This window comes from Bombyx mori, chromosome 10 (genome assembly GCF_030269925.1).
Source record: "Bombyx mori chromosome 10, ASM3026992v2".
Classification (NCBI taxonomy): Eukaryota; Metazoa; Arthropoda; class Insecta; order Lepidoptera; family Bombycidae; genus Bombyx; species Bombyx mori.
In genome coordinates, this window is record NC_085116.1 from 13,761,485 (window position 1) to 13,789,408 (window position 27,924).

The 27,924-nt window shown below is 36.7% G+C and overlaps 2 protein-coding genes across 4 annotated transcripts; one reads left to right on the forward strand and one right to left on the reverse strand.

Moving 5' to 3' along the window:
* On the forward strand, positions 1–19,670 carry LOC101744446 (FACT complex subunit spt16). 2 transcript variants are annotated; one of them, XM_004921577.5, is made up of 18 exons: positions 1–510; positions 592–702; positions 4,526–4,687; positions 4,899–5,198; positions 5,287–5,702; positions 5,810–5,954; positions 6,774–6,933; positions 8,235–8,243; positions 8,713–8,952; positions 12,960–13,158; positions 13,537–13,934; positions 15,038–15,251; positions 16,215–16,469; positions 17,389–17,536; positions 17,897–18,020; positions 18,332–18,620; positions 19,002–19,175; positions 19,374–19,670. In XM_004921577.5, the coding sequence occupies exons 1-18, from the start codon at positions 442–444 to the stop codon at positions 19,378–19,380; spliced, it is 3,420 nt and encodes a 1,139-aa protein (XP_004921634.2). In that variant the 5' UTR covers positions 1–441; the 3' UTR covers positions 19,381–19,670. The 2 variants fall into 2 exon arrangements, with proteins under 2 accessions (XP_004921634.2, XP_012550790.2); XM_012695336.4 differs by lacking the exon at positions 8,235–8,243 and having other exon boundaries at positions 322–510.
* Positions 19,671–27,749, reverse strand: LOC101742139 (protoheme IX farnesyltransferase, mitochondrial). Of its 2 annotated transcripts, none has more exons than XM_012695382.4 (8): positions 27,525–27,749; positions 27,178–27,296; positions 25,965–26,166; positions 25,459–25,654; positions 23,674–23,849; positions 22,830–23,009; positions 20,637–20,771; positions 19,671–20,204 (listed from the first exon to the last, which is right to left on the reverse strand). In XM_012695382.4, exons 2-8 carry the CDS (start codon positions 27,265–27,267, stop codon positions 19,966–19,968), a joined length of 1,218 nt encoding a protein of 405 aa, XP_012550836.2. In that variant the 5' UTR covers positions 27,268–27,296; positions 27,525–27,749; the 3' UTR covers positions 19,671–19,965. The 2 variants fall into 2 exon arrangements, with proteins under 2 accessions (XP_012550836.2, XP_037869159.1); XM_038013231.2 differs by having other exon boundaries at positions 25,965–26,148; positions 27,525–27,724.
* Positions 27,750–27,924: the final 175 nt, after the last annotated feature.

A 27,924-nucleotide genomic window follows, 5' to 3' on the forward strand; every position in this document is an offset into this window, starting at 1 on the left:
GCTGTATTACGAATATCTTAGTGAATACTAATATATCGGTATCACCCAGCCACCCCACATCCGCTAACCCTTGTTGCTCCTTGAGCTCTTAAGTCTCCGCCGTAGCGCTCAGGCCGCTGCTAACAAATATTTTCCTCCTAGCTGAGCCCTTGAATTTTTCTACCTGTCCAAGTGAAGCTACATAGGCTTCTGAGCCACCAGAAATCCTTTAAAGAAAAGAAAATGTCACACTTATAAACAGAGATTAGAGTATCTCTAGCTGCTCTGGAACAAGCTTATTATACTTTATCTATGTAGCAGAAACCCAACACTAGCTAATGCTAGCCCGCCATTTGTGTTTTCTGTCAAAAGAGTGTTATGTCGTGGAGTCGTGATTATTTGTACTTTGCGGCTTAAAAACGTTGCTTATTAGTTGCAGTTTATGTTTAAATATTTTTCACAATGTCTAATATATCATTGGACAAAGAGACGTTTTATCGTCGCATGAAAAAGCTGTATGCGACCTGGAAGGTTGGTCAATGACTGTTTTCCGTTTACCAATAGGTACTTTTATTGTCTTGTGCCCATGTGCCTCATTAATGCGTTTTACAGGCTGTAGCTTCAGATCCTAAGAGTGATGATGCCCTGTCAAAGGTGGATTGCTTAGTGTCGTGTGTAGGAGTAGATGAAGAGACACTCTACAGCAAATCAACATCACTTCAGGTACGCGCATTTTTCCGTTAAAACCACTACATTATATCTAGGGTCAGCAGACTAAAGCACATAAGTCAAAAAACTCTACTTTACAGGAATTAAAAAAAACTATTTAGAATCTTATACATTAACAAACTTAATCATGTTTATTTGAATTATATAAGTCTATAACACTAACATAATATTAAAATTAAATATTTTAAAGTAAATGTGATTATTTAATAATTAGATGACTTAAGTTATAAGGAACACAATAATAGTATGAGTTAAGTGAAAAAGATCAACAATTAAGATATATATTATAATAATATAAGTCATAAATATAAATAACAACTCAATGTTTAAATAAAATTCTTCTTCTTCATCGAGTTCTAAAATATCTGGATCAGTATTTCGTAAAGTTTTCAACGTGGGAAGACTTATGTAAAATTCATGGAAAATATCTGGTATTAAAGGGAGCAGCGAAATTAAATCAAATTTTTTCTCGATGGATATGGGTAATGGCTGTATAGATATTATATCATCAGTTTGAGAACCCCCTATGGATGATCTCCTTTTCATAGCAACTGTCTTTATAAAATTGTCACTTTCATCTAACGGTTTCATTAAACATCCTCTGCAGACAGGTTCACGTTTACCATGCACAGTAAAAAAGTATTTTTATGTCTTCATTCTAAGCTTTTGCTTTTCAGGTTCAATAGCTCGTATTCTTTGCTTAGATTTATCTTGAATTTCCATTAAAGACGCCAAGTATGCAGATCTTTTTGCATATGACCCCATTTGCCAATATTCTGTAAATATGGCATGCCTATCAGTTAATGGTATACGTTCTTTACATTTCATTCTGCAAACAGGTAACTCTTTCAAATTCAAAAGTATAACACACTAGTTGAATGTCAAAATATAAATAACAATGTTATCTCTACCACCGTTTCCAAAAAAAGCCACAGTCCTGAGAAGAACCGGCGACACAACGGCGCCTTTTTTTTTGTTTTTTCTCAAAAAAAAATTTTTTTTCAATGTGCGATCTGATATACATTTTCCTTTTAAAGTTCTGTATGCCTGTCCTAAGTTAAGTTTTTTTTTTTCTCTTTTTATAGTACGTATACTCTTTTTTGGAGACACATTAGGATTCATTGAAATATCATCACAAGTACTTTGAACTTGATGTGGTTGGAAGTCTCGGTAATTCATAACATGGATCTCGTACAGAATCATCACTAGAGAATTCAAGTACAGAATAGTATGTTAAACTACTGACTTGACCTGATGATGTTGACAGGATCGTCTACTACTAGGTTCTCTGTGTTCAAAATCGACTGTTGATTTACATTTTCTAAAAAAGGACAAGACAATTATCTATTTATAATGGATATAATATTGATATAATTACGTAATTTGCAAATCATAATTTTGAAGATATGTGAAAATATACCTTCATTGCTTTCCAGATGAGTGGATAACGCCATTTCAACTAATTTCTTGCCTCTTTGAATATTCATCTTAAATAATTAAAATACTTAAGCACTCACACACAACTAACTAACACAACTAACTAACCAACAAACTGTGCACAATCGACAACATTAGTAAATTAAAACCACTTACCGAAGTGTTGTTTACGTTATAAATATTTTTAAGTAACTACTTTCTCTAAAGAAATGTTACATTTTGATGTTCTTTATAACATAAGTCAGACTTCTTACGTTAATAACTTTGTACTTATGGTGTTCCTTAGAACATAAGTCCAGTTATGTTTTTTAGTTCGTTTGATTATATTAGGATTTGATAAGGTTGATACAGAACGCCGCTTGAATACACCATGAAATACTTGAGTTTGATTTATGTGCTTTAGTCAGATTGTGTGTTGAGCAAAATGTAAACCGATGATGTAATAAAAAATAAATTGAAAATTTTGACTTATGTGCTTTAGTCTGCCGACCCTAGATATTTTAGTATTGAAAAATAATTTTATTTATCGTAGTAATTATTGTCTTTATGTATTTATACTTGAACTTTTGCACTATACTTTATGGATGGAAGAAGTCATGGTGACTATGCTGGGAAATTTCCTTCAGACTTTAATTAATCATTTCTTTAATAAAATCAAGTTATTGTACAACAGTATTATGGTAATTCCAATTAACAAATATAAAAAAATAAGTCATCAAGTCAAAAAAAAAAAAATTAGGTATGATAATAAGTATAATAATAGTAAAAAAGTAATAATATAAAATTTATTATTATTGAAAATAATTGCCTAGTATTTACAAAAGGTATCAAAATTTTGTCTATTTGATTGCATAGGCCAGGCCTACTCTAACTTCCTTACCTGCATTCCGTCAACAACTAGTGTGGTTCAAGAAGGTTCTAGTGTCAAATTTAAATAATTGTCCCACTACCTAATAATTTTTGCTGTTGGTTCTAATTGAACCCAAAGGTTTACTACACATGTTAATGACAATTGGCCTTTTACAACATAATATTTTATATTCAACCGTCATTATCTAAAAGTTTATCCCGTTTTTAATTTCATTTTAATACTTATAAATTATACTCTTGTAGAAAATTTATTTGTTTTCGTATTAGGTCTGGAAAGAGTCCTTGGGTATTATCAGTGGCTTGGTTGTATATATTAGAATGAGTGAAATGAGTGACAGACATTTCAGTAATCACTTTATTCAGCTTAGAATTTATTTCCTGTCAAATGACACATTATGGTTGGTTGGTTGGTATGGTTGGTTTAAGTTTCATGTATATGAAGCAAATGGTTCAATTAGGAAAAATCTTGGATTACTACTATTATGTGTAGATGAGGATGCTTGAGGTAATAGTATTAGCCTGAGGTGGTGTCTTTTGATTAATTAGTCAGATATAATTAGTCAAGTGTCTCTCTCTTTCTCTCTCTTAATCTCAAGATTAATATCAAAAAATATTTATAGGATATTGTGAGCCTCTGTCGGTAAGTACCACTATTCTGCCTATTTGAGGCAATCATTCATTCTGATGTAAATAGTGGGACATCTATTATACAATAGAATTGATTTTCCAATTACATCAAGAAGGATGATGGCATCCATATTGTTAAGTGCATAAACTCCTGTATCAGAATGAACTTCTTTCTTTACAGAGTATAATTTTTTCTTGAATCTTAGTGAAAAAAAAAAATCCTATGATTTCTGTATGCATATAAACTTTTAATACTACTTAACCTATAATATCAAAATCAATTCAAAAACAAAAACTTTTAAGATTTCTGACACTCAGATAAGTAGTATAACAATGACACACTGATTGTTGATTATATTTTGTCAGTTCTCTTTAGAACTATGCTTACTTCAGAACTAATTTGGTCTCTGTTGTAATAAGCTAAGGAGCATTTTGCTTTAAAAATGAACCTTTTTCAGGATTTAATGCAACCTTTTTTTTTCACTTGAGTCAATAAGCAGTACCTGCAATATGTCAATGAGCTAGAATACAGTGCTGTCTTAAAACATTTCGATGCCTCCAATGAACACTACGCTAACTCCAAATTCGTAGATTTACAGGAGAAGCGTTTAAACGAAAAAAGTTGATAAAATCTTTATTATTGCTTTATGGTTTTTTTGTGTAGCTAGCTGATTTACTCTTGCTTCGAACCCCATCAATAATGATTAATTGTAATACCTTTTAAATAGTGAAGCATATGCGTGAAAAACGAAAATTTCAAAATTTTGAATTAGAGTAGTGTTCATTGGAGGCATCAATTTAATTTATTTTATTATTTATTAATTTATAACAAAACTCTTTGTGTTTATGATATTTATTAAAGTTATTGTTTTGTTTTTTCTAGACATGGCTGTTTGGATATGAGTTACCTGACACAATCACTGTCTTAACAGAGCATAGCATGTGTTTTTTAGCCAGTAAGAAGAAGATTGAATTCCTGAGACAAATAGAAAATGGTAAAGATGAAACTGAATTGCCCCCAGCAAAACTTCTTATTAGAGACAGAGTAAGTCCATTTGTGCACTTTCTAAAACAAACAAAGTTTCTATGACCTAAAGTTAGCCAGCTATATATTTTGTATCACAATTCAGCGTTAAACTCTCATTAAGCGGCTGCCAGGTTTCAAATTTTGTGGCAAATACCAATTTTTACCAACTGATTGTGTATCATGAGCTTGTACAATGATGATTCATGCGATTGTAATTTTTTTTCCATAGAATGACAAAGACAAGGAAAACTTCAACAAACTTCTCCAAGAAATAAAGAAATCAAAATCAGGCAAGACACTGGGTATTTTCGTGAAAGACAATTATCCAGGTGAATTTTGTGAAAGTTGGAAAGCAGTTCTGAAGGGAGAGAAGTTTGAAAATGTCGATGTCAGTTCAGCGATTGCATTATTAATGGCGCCAAAAGAAGACTCTGAAATTATTACAATAAAAAAAGCATGTCTGGTCACAGTGGATGTCTTCACAAAATACTTAAAAGATCAGATAATGGAAATTATTGATTCAGATAAGGTATGTATTAGACATTCAAATAAGTGATCAATTCTAATCAAATTATTTTAAATTAATATACTTTTAATAACAAAAATTCACTTTTCAGAAAGTCAAACATTCAAAACTTGCTGAAGGTGTGGAAACAGCAGTTTCAGATAAGAAATATGTAACAGGAGTCGATACAAGTCAAGTTGACATGTGTTATCCTCCTATTATACAGTCAGGCGGACACTATAGTTTGAAATTCAGTGCAGTATCTGATAAAAACCACTTACACTTTGGCGCCATAGTATGTTCACTAGGTGCTAGATACAAATCATATTGTTCGAACATAGTCCGTACATTACTGGTCAACCCAACTGATGAAGTACAAAGTAATTACAATTTCTTGTTAAATATTGAAGAAGAGGTGATGAAGAGTCTTGTAGCTGGAGCGAAATTATCTACAGTTTATGAAGCTGGTCTAGCGTTAGCCAAGAAAGAGAAACCTAACTTAGTTGAAAATCTCACTAAGAGTTTTGGGTAATAGTTTTATTATATAAATCAATATGTTTTAATCTTGAATTCCAAAAACAATGGATGTTCTTGGTGTTTATGTATATTATTCTGATATTCTTTATGCTTTGCAGATTCGCTATGGGTATAGAATTTCGTGAAAGTTCCATTATTATTGGACCTAAAACAAATGTTACCGCGAAAAAAGGAATGGTCTTCAACATAAACATTGGCTTGGCGAACTTAACAAACAGTAATGCCTCAGATAAGGAGGGGAAGGTAGTGTATCAAAATATTTTGTTGTGGTACCAGTGTGTTGACAAATTAACATTTTTAAATCTTATACTTAATACAAGTAGTTGTTTCTTTATTATTTGTAAGTTTAAACAAATTTTAGTCCTTTCTTCAGTGTCAAGAAGCATTGGTGTCACGAAATCTTGAATTAAATTTATTTATTACAGCTATGTTCCACTACAAGGCAAAAGCCACCCTACCCTCTGCTAAACACTGGGTCTATTAAAAGAGGATAGTTTCCTCAAAGTCTCAGCCATACTACTATTTTGAAAGTCGTCGTGGCCTAAAGGATAAGACGTCCGGTGCATTCGTGTGTAGCGATGCACCGGTGTTCGAATCCCGCAGGGTACCAATTTTTCTAATGAAATACGTACTCAACAAATGTTCACGATTGACTTCCACGGTGAAGGAATAACATCGTGTAATAAAAATCAAACCCGCAAAATTATAATTTGCGTAATCACTGGTGGTAGGACCTCTTGGGAGTCTGCACGGGTAGGTACCACCACCCCGCCTATTTCCGCCGTGAAGCAGTAATGCGTTTCGGTTCGAAGGGTGGGGTAGCCGTTGTCACTATACTGAGACCTTAGAACTTATATCTCAAGGTGGGTGGCGCATTTACGTTGTGGATGTCTATGGGCTCCAGTAACCACTTAACACCAGGTGGGCTGTGAGCTCGTCCACCCATCTAAGCAATAAAAAAAAAAAAAACCTTCCTAGTCCAGTCCCACTTTGGTATAGCACCTTTCGGAATCACATCCACTATGACTTTGAATCAAGTGAAATATCACAATTTACTTACAGACATACGCGCTCTTCATTGGTGACACAGTATTAGTTAACGAAGAGCAGCCAGCGTCTCTACTAACACAGTCTAAGAAAAAAGTAAAAAATATAGGAATATTCTTGAAAGATGACGATGAAGAAGAAGAAGAGGAGAAAGAAAACAAGACTGAAATACTCGGTGAGTATTTGCTAACCTGCAAATTTTGTGCTATGTGATTAAAATAAGAAAAGATAAGATTGTCTCAAATTGACTTTAAGTTGTTAAATATTGTAAGTAATGATCTACAGAAAGACAAAATATACAGTACCTGGTGAATATGTAAATAAAGATTTAAAAGCTTTTACAAGTGTCAATCTTGTTCTTATATCGGTTGCATAGTGTTTTAGTTTGCATTGATCATCTCTATCTCAATTTTCATTAAATAGTATAACTTTTTGACTAATAAGGCCTATTCTTTTTGTTATTGCCTACGAAGGCAGACGACCAGGTGACCAAAAAGGTAGATAAAACTACAATAGGACTTGGTTGATATCAATGTGTGTTTTGCGGGATGCTGACAGGCTATACCATGCTATTTTCCCGTATACCATGTTATGTGTTATTCTTATAACACTAACAATGCCATAGAACTGGGAGTCTTCGTTTTTTTTTTATCTTACGGACTATGAAAATCCTGTAAGGTAGTTCAATAGTAAAACAGACATAGCTCTATCATATAAAATTAATCTGGAGTTTATGACTTATGACAAGCACTAGGCTACATTGTTGCTGAATAAACTTCTGTATTATTTTTACAAGATATTATTCATACACAAGATGTGGATATAATAATTAATTGGTTAAAAATATCCTATGGCAATGAGTCTATAAGCTTGCATTCATGTCCTATGTTGACACTTGTACAATACAAGCAATATGATAGCAATTTAATCTAGACATTGTTTAAATGAAAGTCTTATTGCAAGTTCTGATTCTCAATTACAAATAATTTTATGATTAGATATCTTGTTAATAATTTTCGTTTTACAATATTCAACCGGACGCATCTTCAATTACTAATATAAAGTTTCCAATGTCGCACAATGATTTGAGTGAAAGTCACATTCCGGTGAGATGCATAGTTTATTTCAATCAGGTTGTATTGTTAGATAAGTTAGAAAATGATTTTTTTTATTTTAACAAAGTGAGATCAGACATCCAGTTTATTGTACAAATTGTTATTTTAACAAAAAATTACTTTGACACACTTAAAAAATTCCTATTTACTCAAAATCAATTGAAAATTCAATTTCAAAACTCAATAAACATTTACTAGATTTAATTTTCCAATAAATCTAATACAAATATATGTGAAGTTTGAAATTAAGTTTTGAATTGTGTAGATATTAAGGATTTATAATGTGTTTTTTTCTGTGTTGTTGGGGCTGTTGTACTTATATAATTTCGTTTACTTACATGATAACGTGGACGAATAATAGAAAATGGAGGTGAGTTTATTGTGTAATATGAGTAATGATAAGTGCTTGCGTTTGGACTGTTGCTTATTTAAACTAACACAAACCTTGGTGCTTTGTATGGTATGGTGTTTTAGACATTTTATTATAAGAATAACAAATGTAATCCACAGTTCTTAGTAAAAACACACACATCGTTTTCTTTAGTTATATCATATGACCAGTATACTACATACTGTGTTGCAGGGAATAACCAGCATAATTTAAAACTTTATAATGGAGTAGTTGAGCTTTCTGGTAAAGTGGGGTTTTACTATTGCTTAAATCAGGTATCCCAAGACTTCCTATAAATAATAATTCATTTTATACTATCAATGCACGTTTGTAAATCACAAATGGGAATGCTTAAAAGCCTGCAATAAACACCAATTTTAAATAATTGCATGAGTAAACTTTGATATCAAAGTGAAGTTCTAAGCACTAAACAATGCTAAATTTTCAGGTAGAGGCAAAAGGACTGCAGTGATTGAATCGAAATTGAGAACAGAGCATTCATCTGAGGAAAAACGTAAGGAGCATCAGCGTGAACTTGCTATATCTTTGAATGAAAAGGCCAAAGAAAGATTAGCCAAACAGTCGACCGGTAAAGATACAGAAAAACTAAGGAAAAGCACAGTTTCATACAAGAGTATTAGTCAGATGCCACGTGAGAATGAAGTTAAAGAATTAAAATTATATGTCGGTAAGTATTGTCAATTTTTATGTATTTCTTTGATACTATAACCATAGGTAATTTTTTCGATTCTTTGAATTATGATTTATTAAGAATGTCATTGACTGTATATGATGTGTGAATAACCTAGGGGGTCGATTGCTTCCCGCTTCCGTAGGTTTTACCCGCGATTCCCTACAAGTGACCCCTGGGTGGTGCAAAACGGGAGCCGAATACATAATCGGTGGTAGGACTTGTCCGACTGGCTGGCGACCACCCTCCAACTAGAGTCCGCCGCCAAATAGCCTAGCTGTGTTCCGGCGTGTGGGTTGGAGAGCCAGTGTTATTCCTTCCCTTTCCTCTTCCTTGTTGGGGGTGAATCTTGGCGATATCTGGAACATGCGGAGCAGACGTGCGTGTGAGCTCGCGGGACGTGATTGTTTGACGGGGGTATAGGGAGACCCAGTGAAACGGTGTTCGCCGCCGCCCGCCGGTCAGTTGGGGACCTGAACCCGGGTGTCACTACTAAACTCCGCCCCGGGAAGCTGTCCCGCCAACCGGTGTAAAATCCTGTCGTGCGGTCGTCGTGCCGGAGTCGGAGACCGGAGTGGATCCCGGCGATCGCACGCAGGGTGGACTGGGGGCCCTTCCATGCCCTGCGTCAGTCGCTCACGCAACCCGTGGTCGAGCGCGTACTGTGCTCCGCGCTTTATTCAGGTATTGTCACGATTTCGCCTCGAACATCCTACCCCACCCAATCCCACTCTCCAAATAAAATTAAAAAAATAATATATGAAAGTTCGAAAAAGGAAAAGGGTTTTGTCGGCGACTCCCCATTCCACATTTAATGTGGATTTCAGCAATGTAAGGGGTCTACATAGCAACCTCGACGCCGTACACCACCATCTTGAGACGGCGCAGCCTGCCCTCCTTTTTCTGACGGAGACGCAGATATCTGCTCCGGATGATACTTCGTACCTTGAATACCCCGGCTACGTATTGGAGCACAACTTCCTGCGTAAAGCCGGGGTGTGTGTATTCGTCCGGGCTGATGTCTGTTGTCGCCGTCTACGAAGCCTCGAACAACGGGACCTGTCCCTTTTGTGGCTGCGCGTAGATCACGGGGGTTGTACCCGAGTCTACGCGTGCTTGTACAGGTCCCACAGCAGTGATGCAGGTTCAGCTCTGATAGAGCATGTGCAAGAGGGGACTAACCGCGTGCTTGAGCAGTACCCATCTGCGGAGGTGGTGGTTCTTGGAGACTTTAACGCTCACCACCAAGAGTGGTTGGGGTCCAGAACCACTGACCTCCCGGGTCGGGCTGCCTACGATTTCGCCTTGGCCTACGGCCTCTCCCAGCTGGTGACACAGCCCACCCGTGTCCCAGATATTGAGGGGCACGAGCCTTCTCTGTTGGACCTTCTGCTGACCACCGATCCAGCCGGATACAGTGTGGTGGTCGACGCTCCACTTGGATCGTCTGATCACTGCCTTATCCGTGCTGCCACACCACTCTCTCGTCCTAGTCGTCGAACGACGACCAGGTATCGAAGAGTTTGGCAGTATTTGTCAGCAGATTGGGATGGATTGCGTGAGTTTTACGCATCCTACCCATGGGGGCGGTTCTGCTTTTCCTCTGCTGATCCTGACGTCTGTGCGGACCGTCTTAAAGACGTGGTGCTCCAGGGGATGGAATTGTTTATCCCCTCCTCTGAAGTGCCCGTTGGGGGTCGCAGCAGACCCTGGTATAACAATGCCAGCAGGGATGCTGCACACCTCAAGCGGTCCGCGTACGTTGCATGGGATGATGCTAGGAGACGTCGGGATCCTAACATCTCAGAGGAAAGGCGGAAATATAACGCCGCTTCCAGGTCCTACAAGAAGGTTATTGCCAGGGCGAAATTGGAGCACGTTGCTAGAATTGGCGAGCGACTGAAGAGCTATCCCTCTGGGAGCCGTGCTTTTTGGTCGCTCGCCAAAGCTGCAGAAGGTAACTTTTGCAGGTCTAGTCTCCCACCACTACGCAAGTCCGATGACAGTCTGGCCCATAGTGCGAAAGAGAAGGCTGACCTTCTGGTCAAACTCTTCGCCTCGAACTCGACTGTGGACGACGGGGGTGCTACACCACCGAACATCCTCCGGTGTGATAGTTCCCTGCCGGAGATCTGCTTTACACAGTGTGCAGTCAGGCGGGAACTCCGACTCCTGGACGTCCATAAGTCGAGTGGGCCAGACGGCATCACTGCAGTGGTTCTAAAAACGTGTGCCCCTGAGCTGACGCCTGCGCTAACGCGTTTGTATCGCCTCTCTCATTGCGCTAACAGGGTTCCGTCTTCATGGAAGACCGCCCACGTCCACCCTATCCCCAAGAAGGGTGACCGGTCGGACCCATCGAGCTATAGGCCTATCGCGATAACTTCCTTGCTTTCCAAGGTGATGGAGCGAATAATTAATATACAACTCCTGAAGTATCTGGAGGATCGCCAGCTGATCAGTGACCGACAGTACGGTTTCCGTCACGGTCGCTCAGCTGGCGATCTTCTTGTATACCTTACTCACAGGTGGGCTGAAGCCTTGGAGAGCAAGGGCGAGGCTCTTGCTGTGAGCCTTGATATCGCGAAGGCCTTCGACAGGGTCTGGCACAGGGCACTTCTGTCGAAGTTACCATTTTACGGAATCCCCGAGGGTCTCTGCAAGTGGATCGCTAGCTTTCTGGATGGGCGGAACATCACGGTCGTTGTAGACGGTGATTGTTCTGATACCATGACCATTAACGCTGGCGTTCCACAAGGTTCGGTGCTCTCCCCCACGCTTTTCATCCTGTATATCAATGACATGCTGTCTATTGATGGCATGCATTGCTATGCGGATGACAGCACGGGGGATGCGCGATATATCGGCCATCAGAGTCTCTCTCGAAGCGTGGTGCAAGAGAGACGATCAAAACTTGTGTCTGAAGTGGAGAACTCTCTGGGGCGAGTCTCCAAATGGGGTGAATTGAACTTGGTTCAATTCAACCCGTTAAAGACACAAGTTTGCGCGTTCACTGCGAAGAAGGACCCCTTTGTCATGGCGCCGCAATTCCAAGGAGTATCCCTGCAACCTTCCGAGAGTATTGGGATACTTGGGGTCGACATTTCGAGCGATGTCCAGTTTCGGAGTCATTTGGAAGGCAAAGCCAAGTTGGCGTCCAAAATGCTGGGAGTCCTCAACAGAGCGAAGCGGTACTTCACGCCTGGACAAAGGCTTTTGCTTTATAAAGCACAAGTCCGGCCTCGCGTGGAGTACTGCTCCCATCTCTGGGCCGGGGCTCCCAATACCAGCTTCTTCCATTTGACTCCATACAGAGGAGGGCCGTTCGGATTGTCGATAATCCCATTCTCACGGATCGTTTGGAGCCTCTGGGTTTGCGGAGGGACTTCGGTTCCCTCTGTATTTTGTACCGTATGTTCCATGGGGAGTGCTCTGAGGAATTGTTCGAGATGATACCGGCATCTCGTTTTTACCATCGCACCGCCCGCCACCGGAGTAGAGTTCATCCATACTACCTGGAGCCACTGCGGTCATCCACAGTGCGTTTCCAGAGGTCTTTTTTGCCACGTACCATCCGGCTATGGAATGAGCTCCCCTCCACGGTGTTTCCCGAGCGCTATGACATGTCCTTCTTCAAACGAGGCTTGTGGAGAGTATTAAACGGTAGGCAGCGGCTTGGCTCTGCCCCTGGCATTGCTGAAGTCCATGGGCGACGGTAACCACTCACCATCAGGTGGGCCGTATGCTCGTCTGCCTACAAGGGCAATAAAAAAAAAAAAAAAAAAAAAAAAAAAAAAACCTAAAAATAAGAAATGATTGCATTACTTGAAAAAAGTTGTGGATACATTTAATTTCAATTATGTTCAAAAAGATCCCTTTACATCTTTTACAGGCTTAACATTCGTATAAAATATGACATTTCCTACAAATCTGAATTTGAATCATAGGCATAGCTAATTATGGAATTTGGTGTCAAAATTTATTAACCTTTTTGTCAATTTCAGATCGTAAATACGAAACAGTAATCCTGCCAATATTCGGTGTCCCAGTACCATTCCATATATCTACAATTAAGAACATCTCGCAGTCAGTGGAAGGCGATTACACGTACCTTAGAATTAACTTTTTCCATCCCGGCGCCACTATGGGCAGGAATGAAGGCGGGAATTACTCTCAACCGGACGCCACCTTCGTTAAGGAAGTGTGAGTATGACTCTTGAGCCTATAGACCATAAACAACAAGAACCTTTTTTGGCAGCTTACGGCCCACGTTAAGTGGTTGCTGAAGCCCACAGACATGAATACCATGAGACTCAACGTAAAAGTCTCTATTAAAGTGTAACAGCTTGAGACATCTTTGAAACCGGAATGCATGAATGCTGTAGGAACTCACTTGCTTAAAAGCTTGATCTCGATACGTCTCAAAATATAAATACTGTGTGTTTCTAAGTGATGAATGTTGAAACATCAAACAAAATAGTTTGGAAAGTATATCAAAAATGGATAAACCGAATATTTTTAAGAACACCGCATTTTGTAACATTACATAAAAGACAGTAAGCATTTATAAAAACATTACAGTACATACCGAAGTACAAACACAAAAGAACCGGGTGAGATATCGCCGCCTTCGTCAAACTTGAACACTGGATTTAGACTTATTAAAGAAGTACAGAAAAAATTCAAAACCAGAGAAGCAGAAGAACGTGAAAAGGAAGATTTGGTCAAACAGGACACGTTAATATTATCACAGAACAAAGGAAATCCTAAGTTAAAAGATTTGTACATACGTCCCAATATTGTTACGAAGAGAATGAGTGGTTCATTAGAAGCTCACACAAACGGCTTTAGATTCACATCGGTACGAGGCGATAAAGTGGACATTTTGTACAATAATATAAAGAATGCATTCTTTCAACCTTGTGATGGAGAAATGATTATACTTTTACATTTCCATTTGAAACATGCCATTATGTTTGGTAAGTTCATTGTGTATATTAGAAATTAGTGACTATTAGTTATGTCATATATAACCACCCACCTTGAGATATAAGTTGCAAGTTCTCATTATAGTTACAACGGCTGCCCCACCCTTCAAACCGAAACGCATTACTGCTTCACGGCAGAAATAGGCAAGGCGATAGTACCTACCCGTGCGGACTCACAAGAGGTCCTACCACCAGTAATTACGCAAATTATAATTTTGGGGGTTTGATTTTTATTACACGATGTTATTCCTTCATGTACATATTTCAGTAGAAAAATTGGTACCCACCTGCGGGATTCGAACACCGTTGCATCGCTAGATACGAATGCACTGGACGTCTTATCCTTAGGCCACGGCGACTACAAATATGCCCTCTGTGATTTCGGAAACATTTTTGACTTTTTAAAATAGTTTGACCAACCTGTATATGGGGGGGCTTGTAGAGGTCCTCGAGGCATAAATAATATGGTGCCTGTAAACTCTTGTCAATCAATATGACGGCTAATCATCAAATTCAATGGTGCAGTTACAATTTGTTTTAAGGAAATACGTACTTAACACAAGTACGTATTTCCTATTTATGAAATTAATTACAAAATAAATAAAAACTTATATAGTGTATAAGCTTGCTTAATTACTTGTAGCAGAGAATATTGTACAGCAATACGGGTAGGTACCAACATCGTGGAATATCCGGGAGTGGACCGGTATTGCCTCCGTCGAACAGCTGTTCCGGCTGGCTGCAGATAAAAACGAATATAGAAAGCTAACGGCCAACCTTCAGGATTGAAGAGGCACTGGAAGAAGAAGAACCAACATCGTGACTATTTCTACTGCGAAGCAGTTATGTGTTCTTGTTTGAAGGGTGGGACCAATGTCATAATTTGAATGAGATATTGACTTCATGTCTCAAAGTAGGTGTAGCGGTATTGACGTTGTAATGTTTATAGGCTCCACTTAACATCATGTGAATCAAGAAATAAAAAAGCCTGACTTATTAATTGTTATGCAAAAAAACCTTAGACGTAAAGCCAAGTGTGTACAATGCTAAAATACAGTGCAGTCATTGTAATTATATTGTAATTACTTATCCAGGTAAAAAAAAGCATGTGGACGTGCAATTTTACACCGAAGTCGGTGAGATAACCACAGACTTAGGAAAGCATCAACACATGCACGACCGCGACGACCTCGCCGCCGAGCAGAGCGAACGGGAGCTGAGACACAAACTGAAGGTGGCCTTCAAGAGCTTCTGTGAACGAGTCGAGAACATGACCAAGCAAGAAGTCGAGTTCGATACACCTTTCAGGTCATTATTACTATACAATTTCTACTAATATATACCATGTGAGGCCATCAGCGCAAAAGTGGCCTAACTCACAATTTTTCTTATTCATGATTATATATTACAAATTATTGTGCGCGTTTGGGATGGTATGGACATGTGATGAGACGAAATGAAAATGAGGTTGGTAAGAAAATGCTAACTATGAATGTGGAAGGAAATGGTGGAAGAGGTAGACCTAAGAAGAAACGGATGGATTGCGTGAAGACGATATGGGTAAGAGGGGAGTGAGCAAAGAAGTGGTATATGATAGAAGAGTATGGAAGGAGAAAACATGTTGCGCCGACCCCAGGTAACTGGGAGAAGGGCAGGATAATGATGATAATATTGCAAATTGCTTAAAACATAACAAATTTTAATGGAAAACCGGCCTACCCATAATTTCACCCATAGATAGCAGATAGCTTTGTAAACATTATTTTTGCGCGTGTTATTATTGCTTACGAAGCAGTGTAAAAGTAAATTCAAACCTCATTATAATACTCCATACTAATTATGATAAGCTTAGGCCACTTTTGCGCGGACGGCCTCATATATGATTAAAACAAAATACCAAAACTCCAAAACTGCTTAAACAGGGTATTCGTTGCTTATACTATGTTGTATACAAAATATTCCTAACCTATACATCAGCAGGCTAAATTCTTCGCCGGATCCTCTCGGCGGGTCGGAATTCCGAATCGACGGTAGATTTTGTGAAGCACTGCTTTGGCTAGGCCTAGTGTTAGCAAATTCTCTCTGTTGAGTCCGTGAGCTAACCTATCCGTGTGCGTGTAGTTCGAATAGCCCCTTAGGCTATGAGCGAATAAAAAGGAAAAGAGCTTGGAGTTTTGCAATATTTTATAAATTATTTGATAACCTTTCAGTTTAATGTAATAAAAGTAATGTAATGTAATCTAATAAAAATACATCATTTTTCTTTCACAGAGAGCTTGGTTTCCCTGGAGCTCCATATCGGAGTACAGTTTTACTGCAGCCTACCTCCGGAGCCCTTGTCAATCTTACTGAATGGCCACCATTCGTGATTGCATTAGAAGATGTAGAGCTCGTCCACTTTGAGAGAGTACAATTTCACCTCAAAAATTTCGATATGGTCTTCGTATTTAAGGACTACGCCAAGAAAGTGGCCATGGTTAATGCCGTGCCTATGGACATGCTGGATCATGTCAAAGAATGGTTGAAGTGAGTATAATGTGCACACACAGTAGTCATACAAAAATATTATTAGTACTTAGATAGATAACTGAGTTATGTGACAGAAATAGGTAAGACAATACTACTATCGCGCCATCTGGACTCTTGAGATTAATAATATTATAAATATGAAAGTGGAAATGGTTTAAATCTCTTTTTTAACACTGGGGAATCTGTTTACGGATAACTAAACTAACCTATACTAACTAAATGTAACTAACTAAACCTATCATTGGGCTACCTTTAATTCCACTGCTGCTGAGCACGGGTTTCGACGCGATATGAAGTGTAATTAACCATTTACGTAAATTAATTGTGTTATTATAGTATAAGCTAGTTGAATGGTTTATACGCTATGTTTGTATAAAGCGAGTTACCTGCAGTCAAACTGCGTAAGCAGTTTTGCGGGGCATGTTTTGAATGGGTAACTTTTTATGAATAAATATATTACATACATACATAATATGTTACATATAGTTTAGAATGAAATAGATTTGTGATAGAAGAAAAATCTGTGAAGAATAGATAACTAATCCACAATATAGCTTACAGATGATGTGTTTGGTTAAGTAAACAACTATTTCTAATTCATTGTCAAGTTTTAAACAGGTATACACAGATATTATAAATGGGAAAGGTTGTGAGGATGGATATGTATTACTCATTCATGCTAAACCTACTGGAAGGATTTTGATAAACTTCAAAATGCAATCGATAGCTTATCAAATATATTATCATGGTAGTAAATAGCCTATTATATAGTATGATCAACGCAGTGGCCACTTCGATTCAAGAAATTGATGTTACAATTAGCAATATTCACAGGAGAGCATGGTCGTGTTGCAGTCTGTCATGAATATTTTTAAGGAGAATGTATAGAAAAAGAAATGTTTTTTCTATATTTCAGTTCTTGTGATATCCGGTACTCGGAGGGTATACAATCGTTGAACTGGACCAAAGTTATGAAAACTATAACAGATGACATTGAGGGCTTCTTCGAAAATGGTGGCTGGTCATTTTTGGATCCAGAATCTGATGGTGAAAATGAACAAGAGGTTTGTATATCAGAAAAGTAGAAAACGTTATAAACGATTTTCTGTTCATTTATTTAAAATAGTATTTAAAAAATTTAAGAAAATTTAAATTATTTTACGTAACAATATACACACTTTTTGTGAATATCTAAGAAACTTTTTTTTAATCATAGTATATATAACTTCTGATATTGGACAACAAAACATAATTTAACATATAACCCAAAGGACTTTAAAGAAAAGTTATTTGAAGCTTAAAAGTAGATATAGGTAATATAATTTTAGAAATTAATTTTCTATGAGATTATTTCGCGTAGATAATGACAGAATTGTTTCGATCCATTCAAAACAACAAATCTGATAAAACTAATTGTATTTTAGGAGGAAGATAGTGAAGATGAAGATGAAGCGTACGAGCCTACGGACGCTGAGTCTGATGAATCTGAAGGGTCTGACTATGATTCTGAGGCGTCTGATGAATCTGACGCTTCGGGTGATAGTGAAGGTGAGAATAACTAATTGTCAATAAATTAAAAAAAATCGGCTAGATGCCAGTTATTCATACATTACCAATATCTTTGACTAAATTGAGATTACCATGATCTTATTTTCGAAGTCAATAAAAAGGCTGTTTAATTTGTTATATTTATGGTTTCTATTAATAATCTCTGGCAAATCATAAGTGTGCTATTAATAATTATTCGTTTATTTGTTCGAATAGTTTATTCGTTTACATTTACTGGTTTACTGGTTGGTTTACTGGCTTTAGACATTACCACAAGTACGAATGTTACATATTAATTACTTGATTCGCAGAGGAAGACGAAGAATCCGGTAAAGACTGGTCAGATTTAGAGCGGGAAGCTGCCGAAGAGGATAAAAAAGACCGCAACTTCGATCGAGATGACTTCGACCGGAAACGTAAAGGACGAAACCAACAACGCTCGTACGACTCTGATGAGGGAGCCGCCAAGAAAAGCAAACATGACAAGTCTAATCATAAAAGTTCTAGTTCAAACCACAAAAGCTCTAGTTCCAATCATAAAAGTTCGAGCTCAAACCATAAGAGCTCCAGTCATAAAAGCCCTTCAAAGAACAGTAGCAGGTATGTCTGAATTGTTTAAATTAGAAAAAATAATTATGAGAAAGGAAAACTACGTATGAAAGCATCACTGAAAAATATTCAGATCTGTAAATCCCAGAAACTCAGCCTGGGTTGCAATAAGTTGAGAAAATTTTAGTGTACAGTATTGACTGACAGGATAGCCCTAAAATGATAGTAACATAATGTAACTAAGATTAAGTGAAAAGTATAATATTTTTCAATGATTATTATAATAATTATTCGGCCATTAAGCAGGCCGAATGCAGGTAGCATTGGAGGAAGCTGGTGCAAAAACTGGACCAAGGTGGTCACGACCCTCAGCAATGAGGAAACGACAGAGAAGAGAAGAGATTATAATATTTATAATTGCCCTAATTTCAGCCCTTCCAAGAACCGGGATAAGCACCACAAATCATCCCACCATGATCGACACCACAAGAGTGACCATAAGTCCTCTAGTAAAGACAAAGACAAGAAACATTCTAGTGACCATAAATCACACAAACGGTCACGCGATGACAGCAGAGAACACGGCAACAGCGCAAAGAAAGCGAAGTGAGTATTCTAAAAACAGATATATTTTATATAAATTTGGTTGCGTGCATAAATTGAAAGTAATAAACAACAGACTTATTTGATAAAAAGTCAAAAGCTGAAATATTTATCTAATAATTTTCTATAAAACAGAAATGCATGTCCCTACCACGTTATTTAATATGTCATTAATAATTAAAAAAAATATTCTTGTTTCAGAAAATAAAAAAGCAAACGTTTTGATACAAAGGATTCAAACGGGTTTCATTCGCCACAGCGGCTTGTTAATAATAATTACGTATGTGATTGTGTCGTCTCATAATTTGTCCGTCTAATGTTAAAAAACAGGTCTGAGTGTTTTGTATGTATGTTGTTAATAAATTTTCAGTTGAGAATGTGACACGATAATAGTTAAGTAAATTTAAATAAATAAAGAACCTGTGCCCCACTTACACAGCACACGATATTGTTTTTCCCGAAAAAAGCAAAGTGAATAAGAAAAATAAGAATTCATAATCTGTGTGTATTTTATTTATTTTTAAATCATAAATAACACGATTAAAAATAAAATAACAAAAAAGTATTATAACCCCAAAATTAAGATTAGGAAATATTCAGTTAGTAGTTACTAGTAAATATATGTACAGCAGTAACACATACAGGAATTTTGTGTTATTTAAATGAAATTCCGAAACCTTGTTTTGAGGTTACAATTCAAATCTCGTAATAGATAACTTACAATCTTCTACATTGATCACATTTGTACATTATGTACAGCAAATAAAATCTACCTACATATAACGTAAAATAATTAGCACTGTTTGTCGTTTCCTTGGGCCACAACGACCGGTCCTCGAGGTAGTACTGTAATTCTCTTGTCTAATATGCCTACGTCCTGGATTTTGGTGTCGGTCTGCTCTTGAGTGTCACTCGAACTCCAGTACTTCTTATTTACTAGCATTAGCAACATTAATGCTGGTAGGTGAAGTAGAGAAAATCTGAATAGCTTCCGCGAACTTGCGCTGTCTGATTTTTGGTAGAATTGCCATGCTGTAACAGATTTTAGATATTGATTTGGTTAATAAACAATGATAACAAAGATATTATTGACATCATTCCAACACGGTAATACAATGAAGGCATCGCTACCATTTAAAACAGGGGTTTCCAAACTTATTTTGTCTACTGCCCACTTTGAGAATAAATTATTTTTAGCGCCCCAATTTTCTCATCTACCGAAAAACCACTCTAGCGATAGCTCAGTCGGTGTCTGTGAGTCAGAGGACTTAAATTTAGGAGTAAATGAAATTACAAATCGCCTTCCAAGCCTCTACACAACGCACCCTTTGTTTTCTGGGTCTCTTACCGGTCCCCTTTAAGCCTACAGCGCCCAAAAGGGGGCGTTATCGCCCACTTTGAAAAGACTGATTTAAAACATGTAGTATTTCAAACAATCACAATAATTATATTAATTATACTAACCTAAATACATAAAATAAATATTCAATGGTAATGATTCAAGTGCGAACCACGTGTTTGTAACGCCTATATAAGGTGATACCAGGCATGTTGCTGTGATTATTCCTGTGTGTCTAAGCGCAACCCTTCGGCATAGTGCTGTGAACAAACATACAACGTTAATTATACCATGAAATACGTAATTTACGAACTTGCGGTATTGATAAATTATACATCTGTTTGTTAATTTTAAAAAAATGTATTCATTATCTATACATATTATTATATAGGCTAGACTCATTCATCAACACAGCCTAAGCCAATGTAGGGTATGAACAAAAAAATCGAATTTATTTTGCAAGGATTTTTCTAAATTTTACACAGGCGTAAAATTTGAAATAAACAGTCGGATGTATGCATGCGTGTATTTCAAGAAATCTAAAGACATTTTTACACAATTAGCAACTACCACCCTGTCATTACCCCCACGAAGCAGTAATACGGTATGGTTTAGAGAGTGGCACAGCCATTATTCTATGTACAATACGACCGACGTAACTTGGCGAGTCTGAATATAGCCACAGGTGAACTTTCGCGCATGTACACTCGTAAAAAAAAGTGTTATTAGCATTCATCTTTTTAAATTAAAATACGAATTAAAATTTCCATATACAGGGACCAAGTACAAATAAAATGAATATCAAAACACTATGAGACAGAAAGCTATGAAAATAACGTAATAAATTAAAGAGAGATAATAAAAGAATAATAAATTAAGACAGAAAGCTGTAAAAATAACGTAATTAAATTAATTCTAAAGTAAGCCAAAACACTGCCTTCAGTTGCGATCCGCTGTACTGTGCGTTGCGATACACCAGTTGCGTTAGCAACTCTAAATAAAACTGTCAACATCGATTACGCTTTCTTCTTTTTCTTTTAAATTTTTTTTATCAAAAATTATGTTTGTCGACCGACGATTTAAAACACTATTATGCTTTGGTGGCTTCTTTGTTAACGAATAGTATACATGCCAAGGGACACTTAATACTAAAACAAATTTAAACACAAACAATCTTAAAACTAAACAAAAAACTGAGCTAATGCTAGTGTGTGAGTGAGACACATTACCGCGTACCGAGCATTACCGAATTTATACGATGTCAAGAAAAGGGATGTCCAATATGCGTGTTTGAGGATGTTGTTTAATCGATTTTTTTCAAATTGATTAAAATTTAAATAAAAATATATATTTATATTCCATTTTATAGAAGGTTTAAAATATTAACAAACAGTCCCTATTGTAGTAGTTGTTTATAAATAACTGATATTCAACTAAATCATGTCTTTCAACCAAGAAAATAAAGTGTTATTAGTTTTTTTTTTTATTAAAGATGAAGTCTCGTTTACTAACCACAACATTCAATAAGTTTGTAAATCTATTTCGTTCAGTATCTCATAAAAACAAAAATCAGTAAATTCTAAATCGATAAAAATCGATTGCGATATTTGATTGAATAAAGGGACGATGTGTTTACACAGAGTCAATCCCTAGCCTAGACCTCCGCCCCGCGCACGTCGGTCATGCCACCGTTTGGTTCCTAAAAACGTTTGTGCTCTGCGCGAAGTTCGGACTCGCCAAGATACATCGGTCGTATTGTAAGTGGTCGGCAACCCGCGGCTTGCGAGCCCTATCGGCTCTTTCGACTCCTCAACTACGGCTCTTCTTCTGCAAAATGTTTAGTTCGGGCACGAAATATTACGTAATATCTTGCCTTGTAAGACGAGTAAACATTTTTGAAACACAAAACTACAGAAACATCTGTTAAAAAAATGGCCCATTGATTATATTTTGGTTGAAAAGGTTGCCGACCACTGTACTTTTTTTATTCCTTAGATGATGGGTGGACGAGCTTACTGCTCACCTGGTAGGAGGTTACCAGAGAGACATGAACGTAAGGCGGCATTTTACGTCCTACCTACCTCAAAACATGAGTTTCAAGGTCTCAGTTTTAACAGAACAACTGCTGTCCCACCCTTCAAACAGAAATGTATAACTCTTTCACGGCTAAAATAGGCAGGGCGGTGGTACCTACCCGTGCGGACTCACAAGACACAGTACCACCAGTAAACAATTAAGACTTTGATTTCATGTCTCAAGTTTGATAGCGTCGTTCACGTCTACTACCATTTCACACCTGATAGCTTGAGTATAATTACCGGGATTAGTGACGGCCATCATTCGATACCCGGCCCGCGAGTAGTCTGGTCGCAAATTCCAAGAGAGCGCGTTGAAGTGTGGAAACTGCCACGAGTAGAGCAAGGCGCCCAGCACCAGCGCGCCAGCGTCCAGTCCCCCGGTACAGCCCGCCCATCCCATCAAGGGGGGTATGGCTCCAACTGGGGAACACAGTTTTAGAGCTTTTAGTTACTTAGCACGATACACTAATATTTTATAGACAACCACATCATTACATTATCTAGGTGTATATATCGACAATATACCCCTTATTATTTACTGTCTTTACTATCATAAAACTTACAATTTCTATAATATATTATAAAAATTTTTTTTTAAGCATTATCAACATATTTTACTAAAATCACTGATTATCTGTCTGCTTGCCTACTTATTTAATCAACTATCACACGAAAACAAATGAGTCAGTTTTTTTCAAGCTTCGTGTTTTCAGTGCAATTTTCAAGCAGATGAACTAAACTTGGGTTGCTGTTCAAAAACCCCCTTGCCTTGCCAGTTGAAGTCAGTCTCAATATCTGCACTACCCATTAAACACATCGAAAATTTTCACTGTACAGAAATAGGCACAATGATTTCTATAGTAAATAAAATTAAGTTTTTTAAGCATATAATATAATATAATAGTTTTAAGGTTTTACCTTAAAACTATTATATTTCACTACAATGACGGGAACCAGAGATATAACAATAAAATCGGTGCTGATTCATATTACCAAATTTAATGCAAGTCAAATCGCATAAGGCGTGCATTAGGTACATAATTAAACACGAAAATATTACTGAATAAATTTACAGTGGTATTACCTACAGAGCCAAGCCAGGTGTTAAGTATGGACATTCTTTTCATTGGAGTGTACACTGAGGTGTAGAGGATGAGGTTTCCTGCTCCTAGTGCAGCTGTCAAGGGGTTGACCCCAAAATACAAAACGCCAAGGCCTACGCTGCTTGTCAATGCTGCAAAACCTATTGCATGGACGGGCCTGAAAACAAAAACACCATTAGAGTATACAAGTTAAGTTAACCATTATATTTGGGTGCTGACATAACAGAACTAAACAAAATAAACTAAAATACATTATATTAATGTTGCAGTACTATGTAGCAATTTATATTGAATTTATGTGTCTTCTATATTTCGTGTAAGTACGATCTTAAGATTACAGTTTCATTTAGAGAATGAACTCAAGATAACATTTTAGCTACTGATAAGTGTTATTTTGTAATTTCTGATGGATGAACTGAATGGCTTCTCCAGGAGAGGGTTTGCTAACAGCTGCCTGAACACTCATAAACAAGACATAACAGTTCAAGTATATACTGCTGGATTGGTGACCTGACCCCCTAAGTAGATCCAGTGATACATTTTGTGAGCTAATAAATTCAGTTAAGTGTTAAGTTAAATTCTTCAATGGGTATACTGACCAGTGCTTTAGCAGCTGCTACCAATAGAATTAGTAATGTCTGACACCACTTTAAAGTAGATCAGTTGGATTCATCAGGAAACAAACAGGAGCTATGCATAAATTCAAATTGATAATTATGTTGCATGTCAGCAGAGATCAGCATATTGTTTTTTTGTTTGGATTATAAACAGATGAACAATCTAAATTTTTTATAATGAAATACAATATTTTTGGAGTTCGCATGGATAGGTACCACCACCCTGGCTATTTCTGCCGTGAAGCAGTATTGTGATTCAGTTTGAAGGGTGGGGCAGCCGGTATATTGTAAAAACTGAGACCTTAGAACTCATGTCTAAAGGTAGGTGGCGGCATTTACGTTGTAGATGTTTATGGGCTCCAGTAACCACATAACATAAAGCGGGCCGGGAGCACCCAAAAACACAATTAAAAAAAATCACCACTGGTAGTTTGGTCACATAGACACAACCCACTGAGTTCCTGGCTGGATCTTCTCAGTGACTAAAAGGTAGGGAAAAAAGTAGTTTAGTCTCTTAGTTGCTAAAGTTTAATATTCATATGTTTTTAAATTTTAATTTAATATTACTTTTTTATTGTTTAGATTGTACTAAAAATACTAAATTTATTTTAGGACTTTTATTTACAATGACTAGCATTTCCTAATCATTCGGAATATAAGTATTTTTGGCTATGTTTCATGTTTGTTGATGCCAAGATTCTTATGTTTTATTTTGCTCCAATTATTGCTTATAGAGATAATAAAGAAGCCAAGTTACTGTTGAAAAATATGTATGTGTCCTTATAAAAAAATTGTATGCAAGTGATACATAATACTGAGTCAATAATATTATTTTATTACTATTTTTTTTTCTCTTTCACACAGAAGATTGTAATTTACAGTCTATAATTATGAACAGTAGCAAAAGGACAAAGTATCCACACAGAGTTATTGGTTCTCTTTGATTATTTCTTTAATGTACTTATTATATTTAATTACATTTCCTCAATAAGTTCAATGCATAATATGTAGTATGTATGAACTACAGAATATGTAGTATTAACAACATTGGAGAGCAAAATTTCCTGCATTCTTGAATTAAATGTTTTAAAATAGCAATGTCTTTTATTTACTATTCTATTCGTAACATATTACTTTTTGCATACTTACTCTAATAAACCTTTGACAAGCACCCTGTTCTTTGTCCTCGACATTTGGGCATCAAATGGTACTTCATGATACTGATTTATAGAGTTTGCTGCAGCTGATACTAGACCAGTACCCACAGCGCAGAATGCAAAGGTAGTAAGTTGAAACGGGGCAGGTGCTAGTGCGTATCCTGCCATAGACGTCAACACAACTAATGCTGAAAATTTTAGTTTTGTTAGATTGTACTAATTATTTCACATGATTAGTCCGCAATCAAATGTTTAAATTAAACATTCGGAAATCAACTTTTGGAATTAAATAATTCTATTTCTGTTGTACTTTAAATATAATATGTACCAATTTACCAATTTACCAAGAGAGAGTGAGTTTATTTTTTATATGGTATACAACAAAATGTATTAATAGCAACATTAGTATTTCAACAAATTGATGAGGTGTAATTTTTATAGTGAATGATCTCTTACGATTATACAAATAAAGTCTGGATTCTCGATTTTCATACTCACATGTTAACCGTGATTTAGATAGCATCAAACAATACTGTCCCGTATTGCTCTTCCTGTCATATGATGGTGTTTCCTTCCATACTCTGGTGTCTTGGGTGACTTTATTCTTTACCGTTGCAGTTGTCTGAGTTTTAAGTGGAACTTTACTTCTCCAGTTTTGTGCTGTTGATATTCTGGCAAGATGCTGGAAGAGTGTGTTATTCTGAAATATATTTTTTTAATTTCTCTATCAATTGTATGGTACTTTGATGATAAATAATAATGGATGATATTAATCAAGTGGAGTTAATTTGTAATCACCAAAAAAAATTAATGTGGTTTTCTTTGTTTCAAAGACAGACAGCCCATCTGATAACTAGTGGACCTGTTGCAGAACAATAAGAGTGATGCCAGGGGCTAGCTGAGGTTATTGATTCAGGTCTTAATAGTTACTGCTTCGATGCTCAGGAAAAACTATGGAGGGAACTTCATTCCAGAGCAGGATGGTGTGCTGCAGAAAAGGAACTGTGGATTCATGTAGCGGTTCTGTATGGTAGTTGTTAAAATAGAGATTGGAGGTGATCGTTTTAAAACAATTTATTATAGCACCTCTCATGGTAAACACTGTACAAAATATAGAAACAGTAATACTGAGACCTTAGAACTCATATTCAAGAGGGGTGGTAGCATTTACGTTATAGATGTCTATGGGGTCCCGTCACCACTCAGCACCAGGTGGGCTGTGAGCGTCCATCTGTGCAATAAAAATAAAATAAAATATATATTTTTTTCCAAACTCAAGACAGTTATAAATAAATTTTGCTAATCTTTTATACCATAATATTTAAAGTTTATTTTCAATAAACCTGTAATCTAAACGCAACTGCAAGATACCAGACCGTACAATCAGTGTCTTGTTTTTGAGATAAGATTTATAAGTGAACACGATTTAACACACACTTGTAACTTCTTTAATAGCCTTTTTAGGCAGACCCACAGCTCACTTGATGGTGAGCGGATACCGTAGCCGATGGACGTCAGCAATGCCAGGGGCAGAGCTAAGCTGCTGCCTACCATTAAGTCTCTCCACAAGCTTCATTTGACGAGGGATAAAGGACTCAAATAAATATTGAATATAGTAGTATTCTATTATAATAGAACAGATTATTTTATTATATTAGATTATTAGAGGTTTAATGTTATCAATGTCCTTAATAAGCATGTAATAACTTACAGTAATTTTAAATAAAACTGGTTTCGAGTAAACTCCCACGTATCCATGTTTCAGGCACAAGGTACAGTGTATCACCTTTAAATATGACATAATCAAATTTATCCGCCTAGCTCAACATTCTGAAAGGAATAAATTTCAGTTGAATGGAAATACTTGAACTGTTTTGTGAATTATTCACCTCTTTTGAGTTATTTTGTCATCTTTCTGTAATATATTAAAACTGTAACGACAGTTTTATAGGGATTTTTTAGGAAATAATTTATTTTAAACACTAAAGTCGTGCAGGTTTATAAATATTATTATGCAAAATGAACCTTAAATGTTCGTGTAATTTAAACGGAACTTACTTGACAGTTATTAAATACTATTATTTATTCCAAAAGAATCAGGTCTAGTGTAATGCACAACAACACGATTATGTTCTTTGAATATAAAATGAATACATTTTAGGTTACTTTCGTAACGAAGGCAAAGGACTAAAGGACGTTCAAATCGGTGTTGCCAAAATCTCAAATATTTTTGAACTCTCAGTCTTCAGTGTAGGTATTTCACGAATGCGAAGCAAGTGGTTTTTCTAAGGGATTTTATGACCTGGTAACTAAGACCTTTGAGTCATATAATCTTATTTTTATGAAAAATGATATCGAGCAGGGAGAGATGGCGCGACATCGTGAGACGCATCAAGTTTGCTCCTTCCAACACTACATGACGATCACGACCGCTCTGTCAAGAGTGACAAGATTGAGA